Source organism: Euphorbia lathyris, chromosome 7, assembly GCF_963576675.1.
Source record: "Euphorbia lathyris chromosome 7, ddEupLath1.1, whole genome shotgun sequence".
Taxonomy (NCBI): domain Eukaryota; kingdom Viridiplantae; phylum Streptophyta; class Magnoliopsida; order Malpighiales; family Euphorbiaceae; genus Euphorbia; species Euphorbia lathyris.
The window spans coordinates 80280419-80301423 of NC_088916.1; the positions used below are offsets into that span (position 1 = coordinate 80280419).

General features: G+C 35.3%; 1 protein-coding gene and 1 pseudogene across 1 annotated transcript; both read left to right on the forward strand.

Annotated features, from left to right (window-relative positions):
• Positions 1 to 3337: 3337 nt before the first annotated feature.
• LOC136235206 (3-hydroxy-3-methylglutaryl-coenzyme A reductase 1) lies at positions 3338 to 7270 on the forward strand. The gene is made up of 4 exons (XM_066024766.1): positions 3338 to 4435; positions 4582 to 4763; positions 5419 to 5765; positions 6631 to 7270. Exons 1-4 carry the CDS (start codon positions 3462 to 3464, stop codon positions 6874 to 6876), a joined length of 1749 nt encoding a protein of 582 aa, XP_065880838.1. The 5' UTR covers positions 3338 to 3461; the 3' UTR covers positions 6877 to 7270.
• A 4746-nt stretch (positions 7271 to 12016) lies between these two features.
• Positions 12017 to 18715, forward strand: LOC136200488 (BURP domain-containing protein BNM2A-like; annotated as a pseudogene).
• The last annotated feature ends 2290 nt before the right edge of the window (positions 18716 to 21005 follow it).

A 21005-nucleotide genomic window follows, 5' to 3' on the forward strand; every position in this document is an offset into this window, starting at 1 on the left:
TACATCCCCGTCCTCGTAGGGAATCACCATTTATATATGTTTTTTAAATCAGTATATATTTCTTTTCTCTTGTCCTTTCTAATTCTAGGTTTTGTTCGAAAGAATGGAAGAGATACTATGCCTTTAGTTTAGTTTAGGTTAGAAAAATATCCATTTAGTCATTGGTTAATATTTTATTTATCCTATTTAATATGCTAAAGGATGACGATGAGAATATGAATGACCTGAATTCCACATCGAAAATGGAAAAAAATGACTCAAATTTATTAATAAAGTAAATTTCTAAGAAATATATACGACTTTTAAAACCATAAAATTCAAGTGTGAATTTGGACCAAATCAGACAACGGTCCTGTTTGGTAAAGAAAGGTTTGAGGTAAAATTAGAGATTTTGACCACTTTAAAGATTTTGACTAGTCAAACCTCTAATGATGGTGTTTGGTGAAAAGATGTTTGAAAGATCTTTTTAGGCTCAAATATCTAATTTTGAAGAAACTAGTTTTATGGGCTTTTCCAATTAACTTAGTGCACCATCTATTCTGAAAGACATTTTTACTCCTAATTACTACCATTTACTTAAACTAATGGCATTTTATTCTGTTAAAAAAAATAAACTAATAACATTATAAATAAACATATGTTTTTGAAAATTAATAATAATTAACAAGTAATAAATCTAAATTTATTAATATTAAAAATTATATTTTTATTCAAAATTATATGAATTAAAATTAATAATTAAACTAATGAATGTTATTGAAACATTGAGAAAAATATAAAAATATTAGGTTTTTTTTAGTAAAATATTAAATTATAAATCAATTTATATATATTAAAAATTTATTATTATATAATACCCAAGATAATATTAGCAATAATTTAAATATATTTTTTTATCTATTATAAAGATCTAAGTTATAGCATGTAGGGATGCAAACAGGGCGGGGCGGGGAATGCATTTCTCATCCCCGTCTCTGACTAGTCGGGGATTCTCCATCCCCATCCCCGCGAGTTAGACGGGGACATATTTGTCCCCCATCCCCGTGGGGATCCCTATCCCTGTTGAAAAACACATTTTCTCTATTCTACATCCCCGTCCTCGCAGGGAATCACCATTTATATATGTTTTTTAAATCAGTATATATTTCTTTTCTCTTCTCCTTTCTAATTCTAGGATTTGTTCGAAAGAATGGAAGAGATACTATACCTTTAGTTTAGTTTAGGTTAGAAAAATATCCATTTAGTCATTGGTTAATATTTTATTTATCCTATATAATATTTTATTTGAAAATAAGTCTATTTAATTTAGTTAAATGTTACAAATTTATAATATTTAAAGTATAATTTTAATTATAATGGGGAATAATTGGGGATCCGTCGGGGGGGGGGGGGGGGGGGGGGGATTAACGGGACAGGGTCAGGAATTCCCACAGGGCGGGGATACCATTCTCCATCCCTGCCCCATCCCCGTCATGGGGATAAAATTATCCTCATCCCCATCCTATGAGGATTCTTATCGATGATTTCTCGTCTCTGTCGGGGCGGGTCACCAACGGGAATGGGGAATCCCCACCCCACTTGCATCCCTAATAGCATGTGTATATGTCATTTTTTTATAATGTAATTAAGAATATGAATTATTAAAAAAAGAAATAATATCCATAAGATACTAATGTCTTTATTTATCATTTTACACAAACAGCCGTTAACAACTAGCTAAGTTTTACCAAACAAGTTTATATATACAATTAGTCAAATTAGTTAACCAAAAAGTAATCAGCTAATAGTTAATAGGGTAATTAATTTATTAGTTCCTATATTTTGACAAAACACACTGTTTAGTCCCTGTATTTTAAAAAACACACGATAAGGTTCATAACTTTTTTCTCAGTGAACTGTTTAGTCCTTCCGTCTGTTTGTTAGATTTTTTATTTTATAATAGGATAAGGTGCAGAAATACCCCTAACATTTATAGCTAGGAGCAACTGATGTAGAATAAGAAACAATATATCTATGTTTTCTAATAATATCTGAAATCGCCAATGTTAGGGGTAAAATTGCTTTTAGCTGTCAGTATTATGGATAAAATTACACTATTTTAAACGTTAAGAGTAAAATTATTCCTAGTTGTAAACGTTATGAGCATTTTTTCTTTTATAATTTCATCGTTGATTAATTTAAAACATGTCCATTTTAGACATTTAAATCCGAGCAGCAACAGTTCAATATAATTTTACCAAACACTAGTAATTAAACAACTAATAACAAACAGCTAACAGCTATTAGCTAACAGCTGAACCAAACAGGCCCTATGTCTTTATTTGTCATTTTACACAAACAGCTATTAATAATCAGTTAAATTTTACCAAACTAATTTACACAATCAACTATTCAAATCAGCTAGTGAGATCAATTAACCAAAAAGGTAATCAGCTACCGGCTAACAACTATTTGCCAAACCGGACCAATGTTTTTATTTGTTATTTTACACAAATAGCTATTTGAAATTAGCTAAATTTTACTAAATAAATTTACACAATCAACTACTCAAATCAACTATTTAAAACAGTAATTAATATAATCAGATATCAGCTATTTACCAAACACGACAATAACATAACCGATGAAATTACATGAAATTACTTCAGGGTTAATACACATATTTGCCATTGTGTTTTCGCCGAAAAACAGATTTGCCCTTAAATCAAATAAACCCACAAAACTATCCCTGAATTTTCCATAAACCTGCAATTATACCCTAATCTAACAGAGCTGCTAAATGACGATCACATTAAACCTTCTTGTCTTCAAAAAAATTGGATGACGACAATCAAAATTCATTTGGTTTCTTATTGTTTTCTATTGCTATTGCTTTTGGATTAATTAGGAGGTTTATACGCCGTTTTATTAGGTTGATTGAGCTTTTTATGAAAATGAATTTTGACCAATCTGTTCTTCTAACTTGCTTTAAATCGAAATTGAATATGCATATTTTTTTCTGTTTCTAATTGGTTGTTCTTTTCTGAAGTTTTTCTAGAGACAAGCAAGTTTGATGTGAATAACGTTTAACAGCTCTGTTAGATTAGGGTATAATTGTAGGTTTGTGAAAAATTCAGGGATAATTTTGTGAGTTTATTTGATTTAAGGGTAAATCTGTTTTTTCGAGAAAACACAGGAGCAAATATGTGTAGTAACCCAATTACTTCATAATGACTAATTATGGTAAGTTTATCTAAGAAAAAAAAAATAAAAGAGACACGTTAAGAGAAAGAGAAAGCACATGTGTGGACATAAATCTCCACTTTACATCGTATAAAAATGTCACAAATGTCCCAAATCTTTCGTCCCCTCCAACGCATAAACACATTCAAACAGCTACTCTTCCAGCTCTTCCTTTTTTCCCCCATTTCCACTTCCATTATTTTATCCCCCCTTTTTTCTCTCTTCTTCTCGATTCATCCATGGATTCCACTCGGCCGGAATCCAAACTCCGGCGACCGATCCGCCGCATCTCGGACGAGGTTGACCACCACGGCCGCTGTCTCTCTCCGCCTCCTAAAGCCTCCGATGCTCTCCCTCTCCCGTTGTATTTAACCAATGCGGTTTTCTTTACTCTCTTTTTCTCCGTCGCGTACTATCTTCTCCACCGGTGGAGAGATAAGATCCGTAATTCTACTCCTCTTCATGTCGTTACTCTCTCTGAAATTGCCGCCATTGTTTCTCTCATTGCGTCTTTCATCTACCTGCTTGGATTCTTCGGGATTGATTTCGTTCAGTCTTTCATTGCACGCGCTTCTCATGACACGTGGGACCTTGATGATGCGGATCGTAACTACCTCATTGATGGAGATCACCGTCTCGTTACTTGCTCTCCTGCGAAGATTTCTCCGATTAATTCTCTTCCTCCTAAAATGTCTTCCCCGCCGGAACCGATTATTTCGCCTCTGGCATCCGAGGAGGATGAGGAAATTGTTAAATCTGTTGTTAATGGAACGATTCCTTCGTATTCGTTGGAATCGAAGCTTGGGGATTGTAAAAGAGCGGCTGAGATTCGACGGGAGGCTTTGCAGAGAATGATGGGGAGGTCGTTGGAGGGTTTACCTGTTGAAGGATTCGATTATGAGTCGATTTTAGGTCAGTGCTGTGAAATGCCTGTTGGTTATGTGCAGATTCCGGTTGGAATTGCTGGGCCGTTGCTGCTAGACGGGCAAGAGTACTCTGTTCCGATGGCGACCACCGAGGGTTGTTTGGTTGCTAGCACTAATAGAGGGTGTAAAGCGATCCATTTGTCAGGTGGTGCTAGTAGTGTCTTGTTGAAGGATGGCATGACTAGAGCTCCCGTTGTTCGATTCGCCTCGGCCATGAGGGCCGCGGATTTGAAGTTTTTCTTAGAGAATCCTGAGAATTTCGATAGCTTGTCCATCGCTTTCAATAGGTATGTACTTTTATAGAGTTTCCTTACTGTTCTTTTCTTCTTCTGTTGGTTGATATTTAGACATCTCACCCACCATTGATTCGTTTGGCGGTGTGAATTTTGAAAGAAACAAGAGTTCAAAATTTTCAGTTGTTAATGATTTGCAGGTCCAGTAGATTTGCAAAGCTCCAAAGCATACAATGTTCTATTGCTGGAAAGAATCTATATATGAGATTCACCTGCAGCACTGGTGATGCAATGGGGATGAACATGGTTTCCAAAGGGGTTCAAAACGTTCTTGACTTCCTTCAAAGTGATTTCCCTGACATGGATGTTATTGGCATCTCAGGTAAATTCCTTTTTTGAATATTAGATGCTTGCATCACTCACTCGGTACCTTTTCTCTGCTGTTATCGACAAAAAGATTCCTGTGATTTTCAATCCAAAATTACAATCTTGTGTGATATGTCGTATTCTTCCAGCTTTATATGAATTTGTCTTCAAATTGTTGAGCTGTATAATTTGGTCGTCAGAGTTTACCTGCTCTGGCATATTCATCACATCATCACAATCATCACCAACTTGTTTTTCTCCTAATTTTGTTTACTTTTGCTAATTATTCGTTTTTTAGCTACTTGCCTCATTTAGGCACACACTAAAAAGCACAGCTGGCTTTGTAGTTTGAATTCCCTTTTCTGGAGAGCAAATGGAAGTCCTTTTCTTTCACCTTCTCACTGTTTGGGAATGATAACTTTCATATATTTGCACGTGTAAATCCATCCAATTTCGCAATTTCTTATTCCTTTGATCTATGTTGCATCTATACTCCTTTTTAGTCAGTGTTTCTATGTTTTGTGTCCGTTCCTGTTTCAGTTCGTTTCCTGATTATGTTTTAGAAATAACGATCCCGATCCCCATTCGTATGCGGTAGATTTTCTTAATACAGCAATGGGTATATTATGCTTCAATTAGATTAATCACATATCAATTTCTCAATGGAATAGGAAATTTTTGTTCGGACAAGAAGCCAGCTGCTGTGAACTGGATTCAAGGGCGAGGCAAATCGGTTGTTTGCGAGGCAATTATCAAGGAAGAGGTGGTGAAGAAGGTATTGAAATCAAGTGTTGCTTCACTAGTAGAGCTGAACATGCTCAAGAATCTTACTGGTTCAGCTATTGCTGGAGCTCTTGGTGGATTCAATGCACATGCTGGCAACATAGTCTCTGCAATTTTCATTGCCACTGGCCAGGATCCAGCCCAGAATGTTGAGAGTTCTCATTGCATCACCATGATGGAAGCTGTCAATGATGGAAAAGATCTCCACATCTCTGTAACCATGCCTTCAATCGAGGTGATGATGATTCAAATGATGGTTTCAATTATTTGGTGCCTTTTAATAAAAAATTTGTGTAGGGTATCCAAAATTAGTTAGCATGTCATAATCATGTTAACATTCAATTTTTCCCCTAACGTTTTTTGGGAAATGCAGAGATATCCTTAACGTAAAAAAGAATGGTAAAATTTTGTTTTCAACCTTCCCAACATGGACCAATTTTGAGTCCAAACAGTGGCGGAGTCAGCTTTTGACGGGTTGGGTTAAAAAAAAAATCCCCCTACCCGGACCAAAATGACTCCATTTGGTCTAGGGAAGGCAAAGAAAGATGCACAACCCTCATCCATTTGAGGTAACATTCAACATGCCACATATAAAAAAGAGAGGAGTGGGTTAGGGTGGAACCACCGCTATAAAGGGTGGTTCCCGACTGCCATGGATGCATCGATTCCCCCATGCCTCCACCTCTGGATGCAACTAAGAGTTCCATGTTATGGTATACCATTATCTAAGTTGGAAATATTAAGGTCAAAATTTATCATTTCTTACATTATGAGTATGTGTCATGAAACCGTTTTAACCAACAGCTCGAATGAATCTCTGACACACCCCCACATGCAAATGTCTCCTGGACTTGCACCCTGTACAACACAGGCTCACCCCACCATGTGTTTTTAATCCTACAAATTAATGAGGTTGACATGACTCGAAACCATTTGGTTCTAGAGGCTCTGATACCATATCATTAAACCGTTAATCATAGATCTTATATGAATCTCTGACAGTATCATTTGAACCTTATCCCACATAATCGTGCCCAACGTTCATATTAAGCGAATCATCTCCATAAATCGTGTTAACATTTTTTCTAATTATCTTCCAGGTAGGAACAGTTGGAGGAGGGACACAACTAGCATCCCAATCAGCATGTCTGAACCTACTCGGTGTAAAAGGAGCAAGTAAAGAATCACCAGGAGCAAACTCAAGGCTCCTAGCCACAATAGTAGCTGGTTCAGTCCTAGCTGGTGAACTCTCCCTAATGTCAGCCATAGCAGCAGGACAACTAGTCCGGAGCCACATGAAGTACAACAGATCCAGCAAAGATGTAACCAAATTTGCATCATCTTAATCAAAACTGGTTCACAATAATAAAAGCGTCCGAACCAAACCTCATAGACAGAGAGCCAGATAGACAGAGCCAGAAAGAGAAAGGGGAAGAAAATGGAAGAAGAAGACTGTACTGTAGGGTACCTACCCCATGTGAGTTTTTTTTTATTTTTTTTTCAAAGCTTTTAATAGCTGTAAAGTTGCTTAATCATATGGAGAGAAGAAAGAAGAATTAGGTACACAAAACTTTTGAAAATCTCCATTTTCTTACCCCAAATTTGAGAAGTGGGTGTACTGTATTAGTATGTTGGTGAGCACATGTGAGCAAAAAAGGTCCCCACTATCTACTACCTAGTGTTTTTTGTGTATGTTTGTGTCCTAATTTATTTGTTAATGTTTAGTTGCTTTCTTTCTTCTATTTTTTGCATACATATGTTGTGTACACTTGTTTTTGTGTTTGAACTTACCTGGGGCTGACATGTGACACGTGGCGTGATATTGTTTGTTGTTGATTTCCTTTTTTTTTCTGACGTGGCTTTCTTTCTATGACTATATGGGATTGCTTTTATTGAATTTGGAAGGTAGTATTAAATTTGAAAACGGATTAAACGGTATTTGGATATTTTAAAATACTATCAAGTTGCATTTTTTAATGTAGTATAAGGTTTTGCTTATGTATTTTTGTTTTTTTAAAAATGTGGATGTCATGGTTCTTGCCTTTTTCTCCATAGAAATTACCTTTTTTTTTATTAAAAAATACGAGTGGATAAATTGGGAAAATACACCATGTATTTTTAATTGAAATTTATGTTTATAATTGACTAGGGAGATCATGGGTTCGAATCACATTCAGGTCTGGTGGAGATTTTTCTTTCTTCTTTAATGTAAGAGCATAGTGTGCAAATTTTAAAAAATAAAATAAACAAAAGAGTTAATTTCAAATAAAATGACGTGGTTTCACTTTTTTTAGATTGTATATGTGGTTGGTAAAAATTTTATTTTTTCAAATTTGACCGATAACGATCTCAAAATGAAATTTTTTAAAAAATAAATGATAATTAAAGAATTTTAATTCTTCAATTTTTTAGGTTTGAGGTCATTTAGGTATTGTTTTTTTATGAGAGAGAAAGTTAATGTTTAGAGAGAGAAAATTCTAAAGATGATGATTTTGAAAAATAAAAAATGTGGTTCCATATTAAATATGATACTAAATAACTTTAATTTTTGAAAATTTTCATTTTGAGGTCGTTTTTGGTCAAATTTGGAAAATGAAAATTTTACCAACTATAGATATCGACCTGTAAAAAAAAGTGAAATCACAGGACATTTATTTGAAATTAACTCTTAATAAAATGGTTTGGATGAGGTGTCATTAAAATATGGTAAGACAAGACAAAAAAAAACGTGAAATCACAGGATATTTATTTGAAATTAACTCTTAATAAAATGGTTTGGATGAGGTGTCATTAAAATATGGTAAAGCAAGATAAATTAAATGAGGTATGAATAATGGTCTATGAAATATCTTATTATATTTGGAAACAAGGTAAGATAAGTTGTATTTGATTTGTGGGTAAAGTAAGGTAAGATTATATCTAAATTACTTTTATATTCTTACATTAAAGTATTAAAGTATTTATATTAAAAATAGAGTAATAAAAATAAATAAAAAATTAAGGGTAATATAGAAAAATTAAAGTTCCTAATCATGGGTTAGGATACAAATAAAATTACTCAAATCTTATCATCAGCTACATTTCTTCTTACTTACACCTCAACGCAAACAAGAATATCTTAATGTATTTAATTTGTTTTACTTTAAAAAGGCTCAAACCAAACAAGGTTTAAAATGTATTTACGGGTTGTAGTTTAGTTGATGACGTAGTTTGAGTTTGTTAGTTTAGTCGATGACGTAGTTTGAGTTTGTTAGAAGAGATTTCAGATTCAATTATCAATAAATATGTTAGAATATTTGTACAGAGAGGTGAAAAGTCTTAACGTGTGAATAAGTTTCAATCAAAATTGTCTCAATGGGATACCATAATAAGCAATGTGTTTCTGTCTTTTTAAAAAAGAAAATTTGCGAGCATGTCAAATTTTTTGTATTAAATCTCGAAGTGTGTAAACTAAATTTACTGTTTGGAAAAGTAAATTGAATGCTTGAAAAGTAAATTGCATTGTTTGACTTCTAATTAGAGGATTATGATAATCGAAAGGATGAAAATAATTAAATTCGTAGTTAATCTCGTAAGAGATGAGCATTAATTAAACGAAAGAACAAGCTATTCCAAACATGAAGAACTTCAAGGAATTATGAAGCTTTTGTTATTAGAATCGAAGAAGATGAAAATACAAATTGTATTAATATGTGTGATATGTGGTGGATTGTCATGTCATCAATCCTCATGTGTTGATGACGTTGATGAAAGTATGTGAAAGTATATGAAAATAAATGAAAGTCGTGCAAGTTGTACAACCCCCTTCTTTGGTAGAGAAGGCAAAATTTGAGTAGTACTAACGGTTTTTATGAAGACATCAACAAGTTGTAGACTAGACTGAATATATAAAGTTGAAATAAAACCTTCTTCAACATAATTACAAATAATGTGACAAGCAATCTCTACAATATGTCTTTATAGAAAACTAGGTTTTTAGCAATGACAATTATTGTCTGACTATCACTGTGCATTTGTATATGTAATTGAGGTTGAATTCTAAATCTTTTAAGAGATAAGTAAGCCACTTTAACTCACAACAAATAGAGGCCATGCTACGATACTCTGCTTCTACAAAGGATTTGTTGACAATTCCTTATTTTTTGCTCTTTTATGAAATCAAGGATGCCCAATAACCTGAGAGGGATCTTCTACTAATTCGATATCCTCCCCAATATGCTAGTTTTTAAAAGTATTGGTGTATGGATAAAAAAAAGGCCATAAGCAGTTGGTCTTTTGAGGTATTGAAGAACCTGTAGGGCAACACTCAAGCGACGTTAACAAGGAGCTTGCATATACTAGCTTAACTGTTGCATGACATATGTAATATAAGGTCTAGTAAAAGTTAGCTATAACTGTAACGACCCGGTCAGGAGAGGATGGCACCGGGGTAGAAGGCCTGAGCAAGGAGCGGCCCTAAAGGATGGCGATAGGGGTAGGAATGAACTGAATACCACATCGAAAACGGAAAGGGAGTGATTGGGGCTTATTAGTAAGATGAAAATCCAATACATGCAGACGCGTTTTAAAGTCGTGAGGCCCAATGTGTTGAAATTGGGCCAGAGCAGACAATATCTACATGGTATTGGGCAGAGTGTTATAATTGGTATCAAAGCTGACTCTCCACGTACGATGTGTGGTTCGGGGACGAACCAGGCGGAAGCTGGTGGGCCTGTAACGACCCGGTCCGGAGAGGGTAGCACCGGGGTAGAAGGCCTGAGCAAGAAGCGGCCCTAAGGGATGACGATTAGGGCAGGAATGAACTGAATCCCATATCGGAAACGGAGAGGGAGTGATTGGGGCTTATTAGTAAGATGAAAATCCAATACATGCAGACGCGTTTTAAAGCCGTGAGGCCCAAGGTGTTGGAATTGGACCAGAGCGGATAATATCTACATGGTATTGGGCAGAGTGCTACAATAACAGCCTGCTAATGAGCTTTATATAAACACCACGTCTTGTCAATACTTCCATTGGTAAAAGATCATTTCATAAGGATAAAAGGCTTGAACTAGTATTGGTTTGTTGAAGATCAACATCAATGATTAAATCCCTTACTTGATTGAGAAATAGGAAGTCTAGTTGATGAGTGTACTATCTCAAATCCAAGAAAATACTTTGCGAAATTAAGGTCTTTTTTTTTTAATTAAAGGCTGGTTATCGAGGAGGAGCCGAAGACGGACATCCCAGCAAAGCTGGCACCCCCGACCTCAACCCCATGACCCCCGAACCAATATTATTAAAAGAGAAAATAAAAAAACCGAAAACAAAAGAATGAAAGAAAAAAAAATTTACAGAACAAGATAAAGAGAAACGGTAAGAGCACCGTCCTCCCCTATTATGAAGAAAAGCCGATTCACAGAAGCTCGGAATATCATCCCACCACGTAAAACTAGAAGCTGTCCGTCCAAAGTTTGCAAGCGAGTCTGCAACCTGATTACCTTCGCGGAAAATATGAGAAACAACACAGTTCATAGCTTCAACCTGTGTCAAACAATTTAACCAATTTTGTCTAATTACCCAAGGAACCGATGTGGATTTGGATTTCAGCATCTGCACAACATACATAGAGTCGCTTTCAATCCAAATCTTCCGCCAACCTTTGTTGTAAGCCAAATCAATAGCATGAACAGCCGCAGACAGCTCAGCAAGGAAGGCAAACGAACTGGTGATTGGAAAAGCAAATGCTCCCAAACACAAACCAGTACTTAATCGAAAAATTCCTCCACACCCGGCCGGTCCAGGGAACCCAAAACATGCGAAATTAAGGTCTTTGATAGTGAACAAGTTGTACAAACAATCCTTAACTTCTTGAATTGCAATAGAACGAATGCTTAAGACGAGAATCACATCGACATAGATAACAAGGGCTAAAGAATATTTCTTAGTATATTTAAGGAATAAATAAGGGGAAAGTTCAAATAAAACCTCTGTGGTTTCACTAATTTTCAGATAAAAAACTGTGGTTTACTTTTTGTGAAAATGAGGACTGAGGTTTCACACTTTTAATAATGCTATTAAAACTATCTTTAACGACCTGAAAATGAAAATTTTCAAGAATTAAAGTTGTTCAATGTTATATTTTCTATGGAACTACATTTTTTATTTTAGAAAATCATCTTTTTCGGAACTTTCTCTCTCTTTACCAAACATCATCTAAATAATCTCGAAATAAAAAAGTTGAAGAATTAAAGTTGCTTAGAATATTAGTAGTTCTTAAAATATGTCATTTTTGAAGTTGTTAAGGGTGATTTTAATAGTATCAATCGAAAAAATCCTTATTTTGCTAAAGTTGAAAATCTCAGTTCTCGTTTTGACAAAAAGTAAACCACAGTCCTTTATTAGTGAAACCACAGAGGTTTTATTTGAACTTTACCCTAAATAATATTAATAATCATTCTTGGCTCTGTGAAAGCCAAAAGCCAGCAATTTAGTTAAAATCCCATGATGTCATTGCTTGCCAGCTTGCTTGAGTCCATGCAAAAACTTGATATTCTTGCAAATTTGTGTAACCCATGTAAGGTAAAAGATAGATATATTCATCAATCATGCCATGAAGGTATGCATTATTGATGTTAATTTGATGAATTTCCTAATTTGAAAATATGAACAAGTCATCAATTTGTATGATATAATTGTAGGGTAAATAATTTATTAGTTCCCTACTTTTTACCTAACACACTGTTTAGTCCCCCTATTTTGGAAAACACATTATAAGGTCCTTAACTTTTGTCAATATTAACCATTTGATCATTTTGTCTAGTTTTTTTAGATTTGTAATCGTTACATTTTAGCATAAACAGATATATATAAACTAACAGAGTAACATGGTCAACTTGTACAGTACTGTGGTTGTCTTAAAAGCTAAGATATGTTCGGTTAAAAATCTAAAAAAATAGATAAAAGGACCACAAGGTTAATATTGGCAAAAGATAGGGACTTTAAAATGTGTTTTTCAAAATAGGGGAACTAAACAGTGTGTTAGGTAAAAACTGGGGGACTAATAAATTATTTACCGTATATTGTATATTGCCATGTCATCAATCCTCATGAGGAAGTTGGTGAAAGTATTTGAAAATATATGTAATTGGATGAAGTTAATGGATTCTAATAAGACACATATGCAATGACACAGCTAGCCCAAAATTGTTTGGAAGGCTAAACCAAAGACTTTTTCTCATTTTTGTAATTATTCATTTTTTTTATATATTTATTTTTTAAATAAAGAAATTCTAGATGTAGTCATGGTCATCCACAGTCACCAATAAAGGTCTAATACATAAATAACCTCCTGAACTTGTTTAAATATTGCAACTGTCCCCTCGAACTTTCAATTGTAACAACTTATCCCTTAAATTTGTCCAATTGTAAAATATAACCCCAAATTACTGACATGGACTGCAATTGAAGAAACACGTGAAATACAGAAGTTGCAACGCTCGTGGAGTGTGATAATCAGATCATTGGCGTGATACGAATCCGGGGAAGCGTTTTTACGGTTGCTTCAAGTACAGGTTAAAAAAATTCACAATTTGGAGTTATATTTTACAATTGGACAAGTTCAAGGGGTAAGTTGTTACAATTGAAAGCTGGAGGAGGCAGTTGCAACATTTGGACAAATTCAGGGGTTATTTATGTATTAGGCCTAAAATAAATTGTACAAAAACTGCATTTGACTCCAAAACTCCAAAACATTACAATTAATCCTCCCAACTTATTTATTTAGAACAAATAACATCTCAAATGCCACGCAGCAGCGCGTGATTGGAACTTTAAAATATTACAACCAACCTTTTACTATCACATTTTGTCAATCATGCGCTGCCACGTGACATTTGAGGGATTATTTCTTTCGAATAAATAAATTGAAAAGGTGAGTTGTAACGTTTTGAAATTCAAGGGTCAATTGCAATTTTTTTTTTTTGTATAACTTGAAATGTATTAGGCCTTTATTTAATTATCCATTTGTTCCATAATAAACATTTTCAACTTTTATGTGGTTAAAACAGTATAGTTAAGAAAGTTGAATGATATTTTTTAGGGAAAAGTATAAAAATAAACCTTGTAGTTACACCTGTTTTCGAACAACATCCATGTGATTTAAAAGTTTGCAAAATGGTACATTGAGGCTCATTCCGCTAGCAAACACATACCAAATTGACTAACAGTGTTAAAAGTCAAAGGAAAAATAGTTAATTTGGTCCTTATATTTATTTATTTTATAAATTAACTCCCATTATTATCTAATTATCACAAACAAACCCCAAAAAAAAAAATAAAAATCAAATATACCATCTTTTCCATCTCTTTTTAATTTTTAATTTTTCTTATTCTCATCTCTCTCTCCCATTTATTAATTTCTCTCTTTAAAATCAATTGATTTTCAAATATCTTTCTAAATAATCAAATACAAAGAAAAAACCAAAATCATGGTGGGTTTTTCAATTTCCACTAACCCTTTTCTCAATTTTTCAATCTGTTTCATCCATTAAACTAAAAGTCTGATTTTTTTTCTCGTTCTTCTTAGCTTCTTCGTGAATTACACAGGCGTTGAACAACTTTTCAGTGAGAAGAACTTGAAGCCGGTGAGGAAGAAAACTCGAAGCAACTAGCTGATTCATCCAAAAACGAAGCTAATTCAATTCCTTTCTCATACACTCATCTTCCTTATCTCCTTCACTTATTCTCGTTCTCACCAGATTCTACTCAAGCGAAATCCATGGAAAATACACTCAAGCAGTGTGAAATTAATCCAATTAAAGGCGAAACTAAAGTCTGCGCAACTTGTTTAGAATCTACAATTGATTTTGTACATAAAACCTTTGGATTAGAAAATTCAGAGTTTTACAAACTAAAGTCTGGCATTTAGTGTATGAATTCAGAGAACTATACGATCTTATCAGAGCCGGAGGAGATTCGAGTTCCGAATATGGTAGCTTGTCATACGCTGCCGTATCCGTATAGAGTGTTTTACTGTCATAGCTAGAAGAGTGAGAATAAGCTGTTTATGGTTTCATTAGGAGGTGATAATGGAGGAAGAGTTGAAGCAGTTAGTGTTTGTCATATGGTTTCGTTAGGAGGTGATAATGGAGGAAGAATTGAACAATTTTATATTTTTTATCTAAAATTTTTTTACGTAGAATTTTGCCCCCTCCTCCCTCAAATCCTGGATTCGCCACTGGTCATATGGATACTTCGGAATGGAGTAAAGATCATGCTTCGTCTCGTGTTCTTAGGACTCAACCAGGTGCTTCTCCTGTTTGTCATTTCTTTAGAGCTGATGTTCTTGTTTATGTTCAATGGATGAAACAGACTGAAAAAATGAGAAAAGGGTTAGTGGAAATTGAAAAACCCATCATGATGATTTTGGTTTTTTCTTTGTATTTGATTATTGATAACTTGGGGAAAAATCCTTGATCGGAGCACTTCCCTGTGAGGCGCCGTTGGGATCGGCCGGGGACACTCCGATGCCAAAGTCAGTAATATTTCTGAGAATAAACTGTAAGCACAAAAGTAGAGAATCAGTAAGTGTACCTTTGATCCTAGGAAGCTGGGATATTTATATAGGTTTCTGTAACCTTCAACATTAATGGGGAAGCAGGTGAAGAGTTGTGCCATTACTCATCTTTGATTGCTATCAATTCTCCATTAATCCCAGCATTTATCATTAAAACCCTCAGAGTTGAGGTATTCGAACAGTCAAGTCTTTATTCCCCTTTAATGGCTATTAATTGTCATTTAATTGTATTTATTCCCATTCATGGATGGTAATAAAGGCGCCTTTTGGTATTCTTGGATTCGTCAAGGCGTATGTACGCTCTCCTTGAGAACAATGGCGGGTCTCCATTACTCGCTCTCATCGGGCGTATCTCGTTATGGCGTATCTCGCCATGGTCCACGTGGTGTGGCATAATGCTAGAAACTCCTTCCTCATATTCACCCCTGCATTAATTATTATTAATTCCACATTAATCATGCATAAATATCTCTTTTAGAAGAAATAATGGTTTGTCATTATCTCTATTAATTTTCCCTTATTCCTTATTCAAGAATAATTTGGGTTGTTATCAGAAGCCCCCCCTAATGGTATAAAAAGCTCTTTAGGGCTGTCTAAATGGTGTTTTATTTTTCTATCTTGGAGGAAAGTGGACCCGCCCTAGATGGGGGATCATATATGGAAATGATGCGCCTTTTAGGGCTTCCTTATGCGGGATCTTATGAACAAGATCCGCCCTATGTGGGATCATATATGGATATGATGCACTTTTATGGGCTTTTGCTTCCTTGTGGATAGGTGGCCAACCGTATCCATTGTTATCCTCTAGGGGCTTCTTGAGAGTTATATTTCCTTTAGAAAGGGAATAACCCGCCCTTTATGGGACCATTTGTTCCTATGACATAGGATTATGATTCGCCTTAGGGACTTCTTTTGTTCAGTTCTTCCATATTGAGGAGAATGACCCGCACTTAGGGATCAATAAGAATGATCAGCCATTTAGGGACTTTTGTGCATTTTGTGGAGGCGAGACTTTGTTATTTCTATGATGAAGATGAGGATTCATTACTTTGATGAAAATGAGACTTTATTGTTTGGATAAAGACGAGACTTCATTAATTGGATGAAGACGAGGCTTCATGAATTGGATGAAGACGATGCTTCATGAATTTGATGAAGACGAGGCTTCATTGTTTGGAGATGAAGATGAGGCTTCATTGTTTGGAGATGAAGACGAGGCTTCATTGTTTGGAGATGAAGACGAGGCTTCATTACTTGGAGATGAAGACGAGGCTTTATTACTTGGAGATGAAGACGAGGCTTCATTACTTGGAGATGAAGACGAGGCTTCATTATTTTGATGATGAAGACGAGGCTTCATTATTTGGAGATAAAGACGAGGCTTCATTAGTTGGATGAACCCTTTGCTTTCCATAACTATTTTACTAATGCATTATATCTTTTAGCAAGTAATTTTCTAGAATCTGGTTTAGGATTTCTCTGATTGTTTAGGGTAGGTGGCCAGCCGTACCCCAATGTGTGAACCTTTGTGAAGGTTTAGAAGCTTTTATTCCTGGTGAGGAAGTTAAGCTGCCTTAGGCGATCGATTTGCTTCCTATCTTTGAGGTGAATCGATCCGCCGCCAGGTCTTGAGACTCTTCTTTGGGAAGAGTATTTGAGAGTGTAAAGTTCTCACGTCTGAGAAATGTTTTAACTCTGTCTCTGACGGCAATCAATTGTTTCCTATCTTTGAGGTAGATCGATCCGCCGCTGAGATTATTGTCCGATTGTTTGTAAAACTTAAGTACAATTGTTTTAATCCTTATGGTCGCCATTTACTTTTACGTTTGCGTAAGTAAATATATAAGTTTGTAGGATTTAATATGGAGTAGGTGGCCAGCCATACTCTGTTGTGCGAACCTTTGTGAAGGTTTGAAGCTGTTCTATTCCTTCTAGAGGAAGTAAAGCTGTCTAGAGGATCAACTTGCTACCTATCTTTGAGGTGAAGCGATCCACCCGTAGGACTTGTGAACCCTTCTTTGGGAAGGGAGTGAGAGAGTGTAAAGTCCTTGCGTCCAAGGAATGTTTTAACTCTTTCTCGAATGGTGATCATCTAAAGATGGATCCGCCCATGAGAGTGTTCTCCTATCTTTGAGGAGAAAGTTGAGGGTGTAATGATCTCATGTTTGAGACGATTTTAACCCGCTTTTGATGGTGGTCAATCCTTTTCCTGTCTTTGAGGAGAGAGTTGAGCTCATTTGAAAGCTCCTGAGGGTCTGTGCTTCTTATCTTTATGGAAAGGGGATCCGCCCGTGATGGGATCAATTGTCCTATCTTTGAGGTAATTGATCCACCTGTGGAACTTTTCATTCGCCAGCCACTGGGCGTATATCAGCACTAAAAGCTAGGCAAATGAATATAAGAAGTATGGCGACAAAGAATAAATTATAAAATATAGGATACTATAACAGTTTAATGCACATATAAGAATATGTAAAAATACTGATTTTTAGGCCCATGGTTCCATCTTTTCTGAGCAACTAGAACCGCATCCTCAATGATGTTTAACTTATGAGTAATCACATCTGGGCTTACTCCTGTAGGGATCTCATTCTCCTATGTAAATACGCTTTCAGACTCAATGAGAACTTTTTTAACATCCTCTTTGATCTCAAGTTTTAATCCTTTGGCTATCCGCACCCGCTTTCCATCAGCAATAAGGAGCGTTTTTGTGTCGCCCAAAGCTGTAGTGATAAGTTAATATTTCTCACCTTCGTCCTCTTTGGATTGTGGGCGGATTGATAGTGACACCGAGTATAAGTCTCTTTAGCCACCTTTTGGTTCCCGCTAATCATTACTCCTCCTTTGCTGGTGGGAATGTACATTGTCAGACGACGGATGGAAATTAGGGCTGCAACCTCTGGCCCTTGGTCTGGATAGTGTGACCCGTCACTCCAATGATGTCAACAATGGTTGTTTCTATTTGGATCGGATCAACCTTTAGTTTGGCGTATGCACCTTTGGTGATGACATTGCGAGAACTGCCCGTGTCTTTACTCGCTTTATTTTATCTACCATCCTTGAATCTCCATTGTTACTACCAATGCATCTGCATGTGGAGAGATTACTGGACCTGTTTCTGCAAAAGGAGCAATGGAGGGATGTTTTATCCAGAGCGGATATTTTTGCTTTTTCCACGGGTGGCTGATACACTGGTCCATCTGCTATGACATTAATGACACTTTTGAATTTATTTTTGGGATCTGTCTTCTGCTTGTCATCTTGTTATTTGTTATTCTGGACAAAGCTATCTAGTTTGCCAGCTCCCAGCAAGCTTCAGTGTGGTGGCCAACCTGTAGTACGCTTTGGCGTTTCTTCCAACGGTTACATGCTCCCCTCCTTTGGGTTCGGGATATGTAATGTCCCGCTTATATTGATTCTTTTCTTTTATATTGTGGCAAGTTGGAAGCTTTAATCGTTTTTTCCGCCTCGTACCCCATGATCCGCGCTGTGAATGGCGAATTCCTATTAACTAGATGGCGTATCTTTCTGAATTGTTCTATTGTCTATCTAGAGCGGCATGTACTCGCCTTTCAATCTCATCATCCATGTGTTCAATGTTGAATCGTGATGGTGAAGCCGACTCTTGATCTTGATCTCGATCATGTTGAGGTTATGCTTGGAGCTATGGTTTAACGCGGATGGATGTTGTCACAACCGTGGGAGCCGTTTTATCTAGCTTCGAATATCTTGTCTCCGCATCCTTCAACATTTTGCTAACATAATAGATGGAGAACTGATGACCTTTTTCTTCTTGAATAACCACGGTGCACATAGCTTTATCCATGACAAATTGATACAAATGCAGGTCTCCCCTTCAGATTGGTCTGCTCATCAAGGGTGGTTCTGCTAGGAATTGTTTTATACCTTGATATGCTTGTTGACAATCTTTCTAGTATGATGATCCGCCCGTTCAACCTCTGGATCTTTCTCACCGATAGTGGGGCTTTCATTTAGGCGCTCTTTTCACCTTTTTCCTCGCATGGCTTTTATTTAGGCGCTCTTTTCACCTTTTTTGCTAATGACATAGTCAAGGAATTTTTCTGAAGTGACTCTGCATATACACTTCTTTGGATTGAGCTTTATTTTTCATATCAGTGTTTGCACTGGTTGTAGTATTAGCAACTCCCTTGTACCCGTGGGTTAGCACTGAAAGAACTCCAGAAGTGGGGCATACTCTGTCCATTATTAAAAGATTGTGGTAAGGCATAAAAGCTATATTCACTTACCTTGGGGATCAATGGCTTGATCTATGGAACATACTTCATAGCAAAAGAATGTTTGCATTGGCCTTGTTGGCAAATATCATGTATGATGCAATTCTCTTTATGGAATTTTTAGTTCATCTTGGAATCAATTTAATAATTCCTTCACGTTGGTCACTGCCTCTAGAATGAACTTAGTCAAAGGATAAAACCGAGTAAATATTATATGTCAAACAAATTCATAATAGAATTTTTTTTTTTTGTAGAATTCATAATAGAATTTTAATCGTGCTTGTTTTAGTAATAATATCACGTATATATAACGGTCATAACCATAAAGATTGCTACTGCACATGAATATCGTAATGAATTCTTAATAAATAACCATAATGAGAATGGTTTAAGAATAATGTCCTTTTGTATTTCAATGCGCATTAATATCCAAGATAGCATATTTATTTTAAACGTCATAAAAGTTATGACATTCTATATTGGGTAAGATATCTTACATAGTTGCTATTTACTTGCAATTAATATTGTGCATCCGTACATTAATGGCATTCAGAGATCATTAAAGCCTCATTTGAATGAGGTGTAATTAAAGAAATGTAAGTGATGATTTAATAATATAGGTATATATAAAATTACTCTTAAATCATTTCATTTGTACGAATAAAATAAAATACAAAGGGTAATTTTGGAAGAAAAATACATGTACCATGATTCTCCTCCAATTTGGGGTGTAAGGAAAATTGCTCAAAATTCATCATCACCTACCTTCATATACTATCATCCAAACAATCTCTAAGGAACTGTCATGTATATCCTAAGAATTTTGCATAAATTAATGTTCTGATCCGAAACTGACACTTGCACTATTTTGTAGTTAGCTCAGGGTATGAAAGTTTCGTTTATCCAATTTGGTAATTCATCAGTCCATAATGGCTTTAATAGTTAGGGACAATTACACGATAATCACAAATAGATTCAATATGTTCAATTCTCTTACGTTGGTAAAAGAAATTCTAACAATGTCAAATAAACAGTTTTTATATGAATAGATACATCCTTGTAAAAAAGGGAATGAAATAACTGTTTGACAAAACAATATTCAAAAATATGAATTTCTGATATTAAAAGTACTATATAGGAGAAAAGCCATATATAGATGGTGAATTGTACAAGGAAAAACCAAATATGATCTTTTTGTAATTTCTTCTAATAGTTATATGCATGTTCATCCAAAAGACCGATCAGATCTAAATCATATGTAATTACATGAGCCCTTTTATGATATTTTAATATCAAATGACAAAATCACATTGAATGGATGAATTTTTTTTTGTAAATCCCAAGATTACGGGTCTTATACATGTGTTTTGTACTAATTCAATGATAATATCATATTACACTTGTCATGCATAAAAATATGAGGGCATAGTAAGCATGCAAGATTTAATGAAAGATTTGTGTCCATGACTTCATCTTTCATAGTTTATTAGATTTATCATAATAACATGTAACGATATTCATAGCACTTGATAAAGGTAAGAAATTTCAATTTTCTTTAATTAAAAATGGAATTAGAAAGGGTAGGAAACTTATCTTATTTATCATAAAACTCCAGATTTAATGTAGAAAACTCTTTCCCACCAATCTATAGAGAAGCCTATCT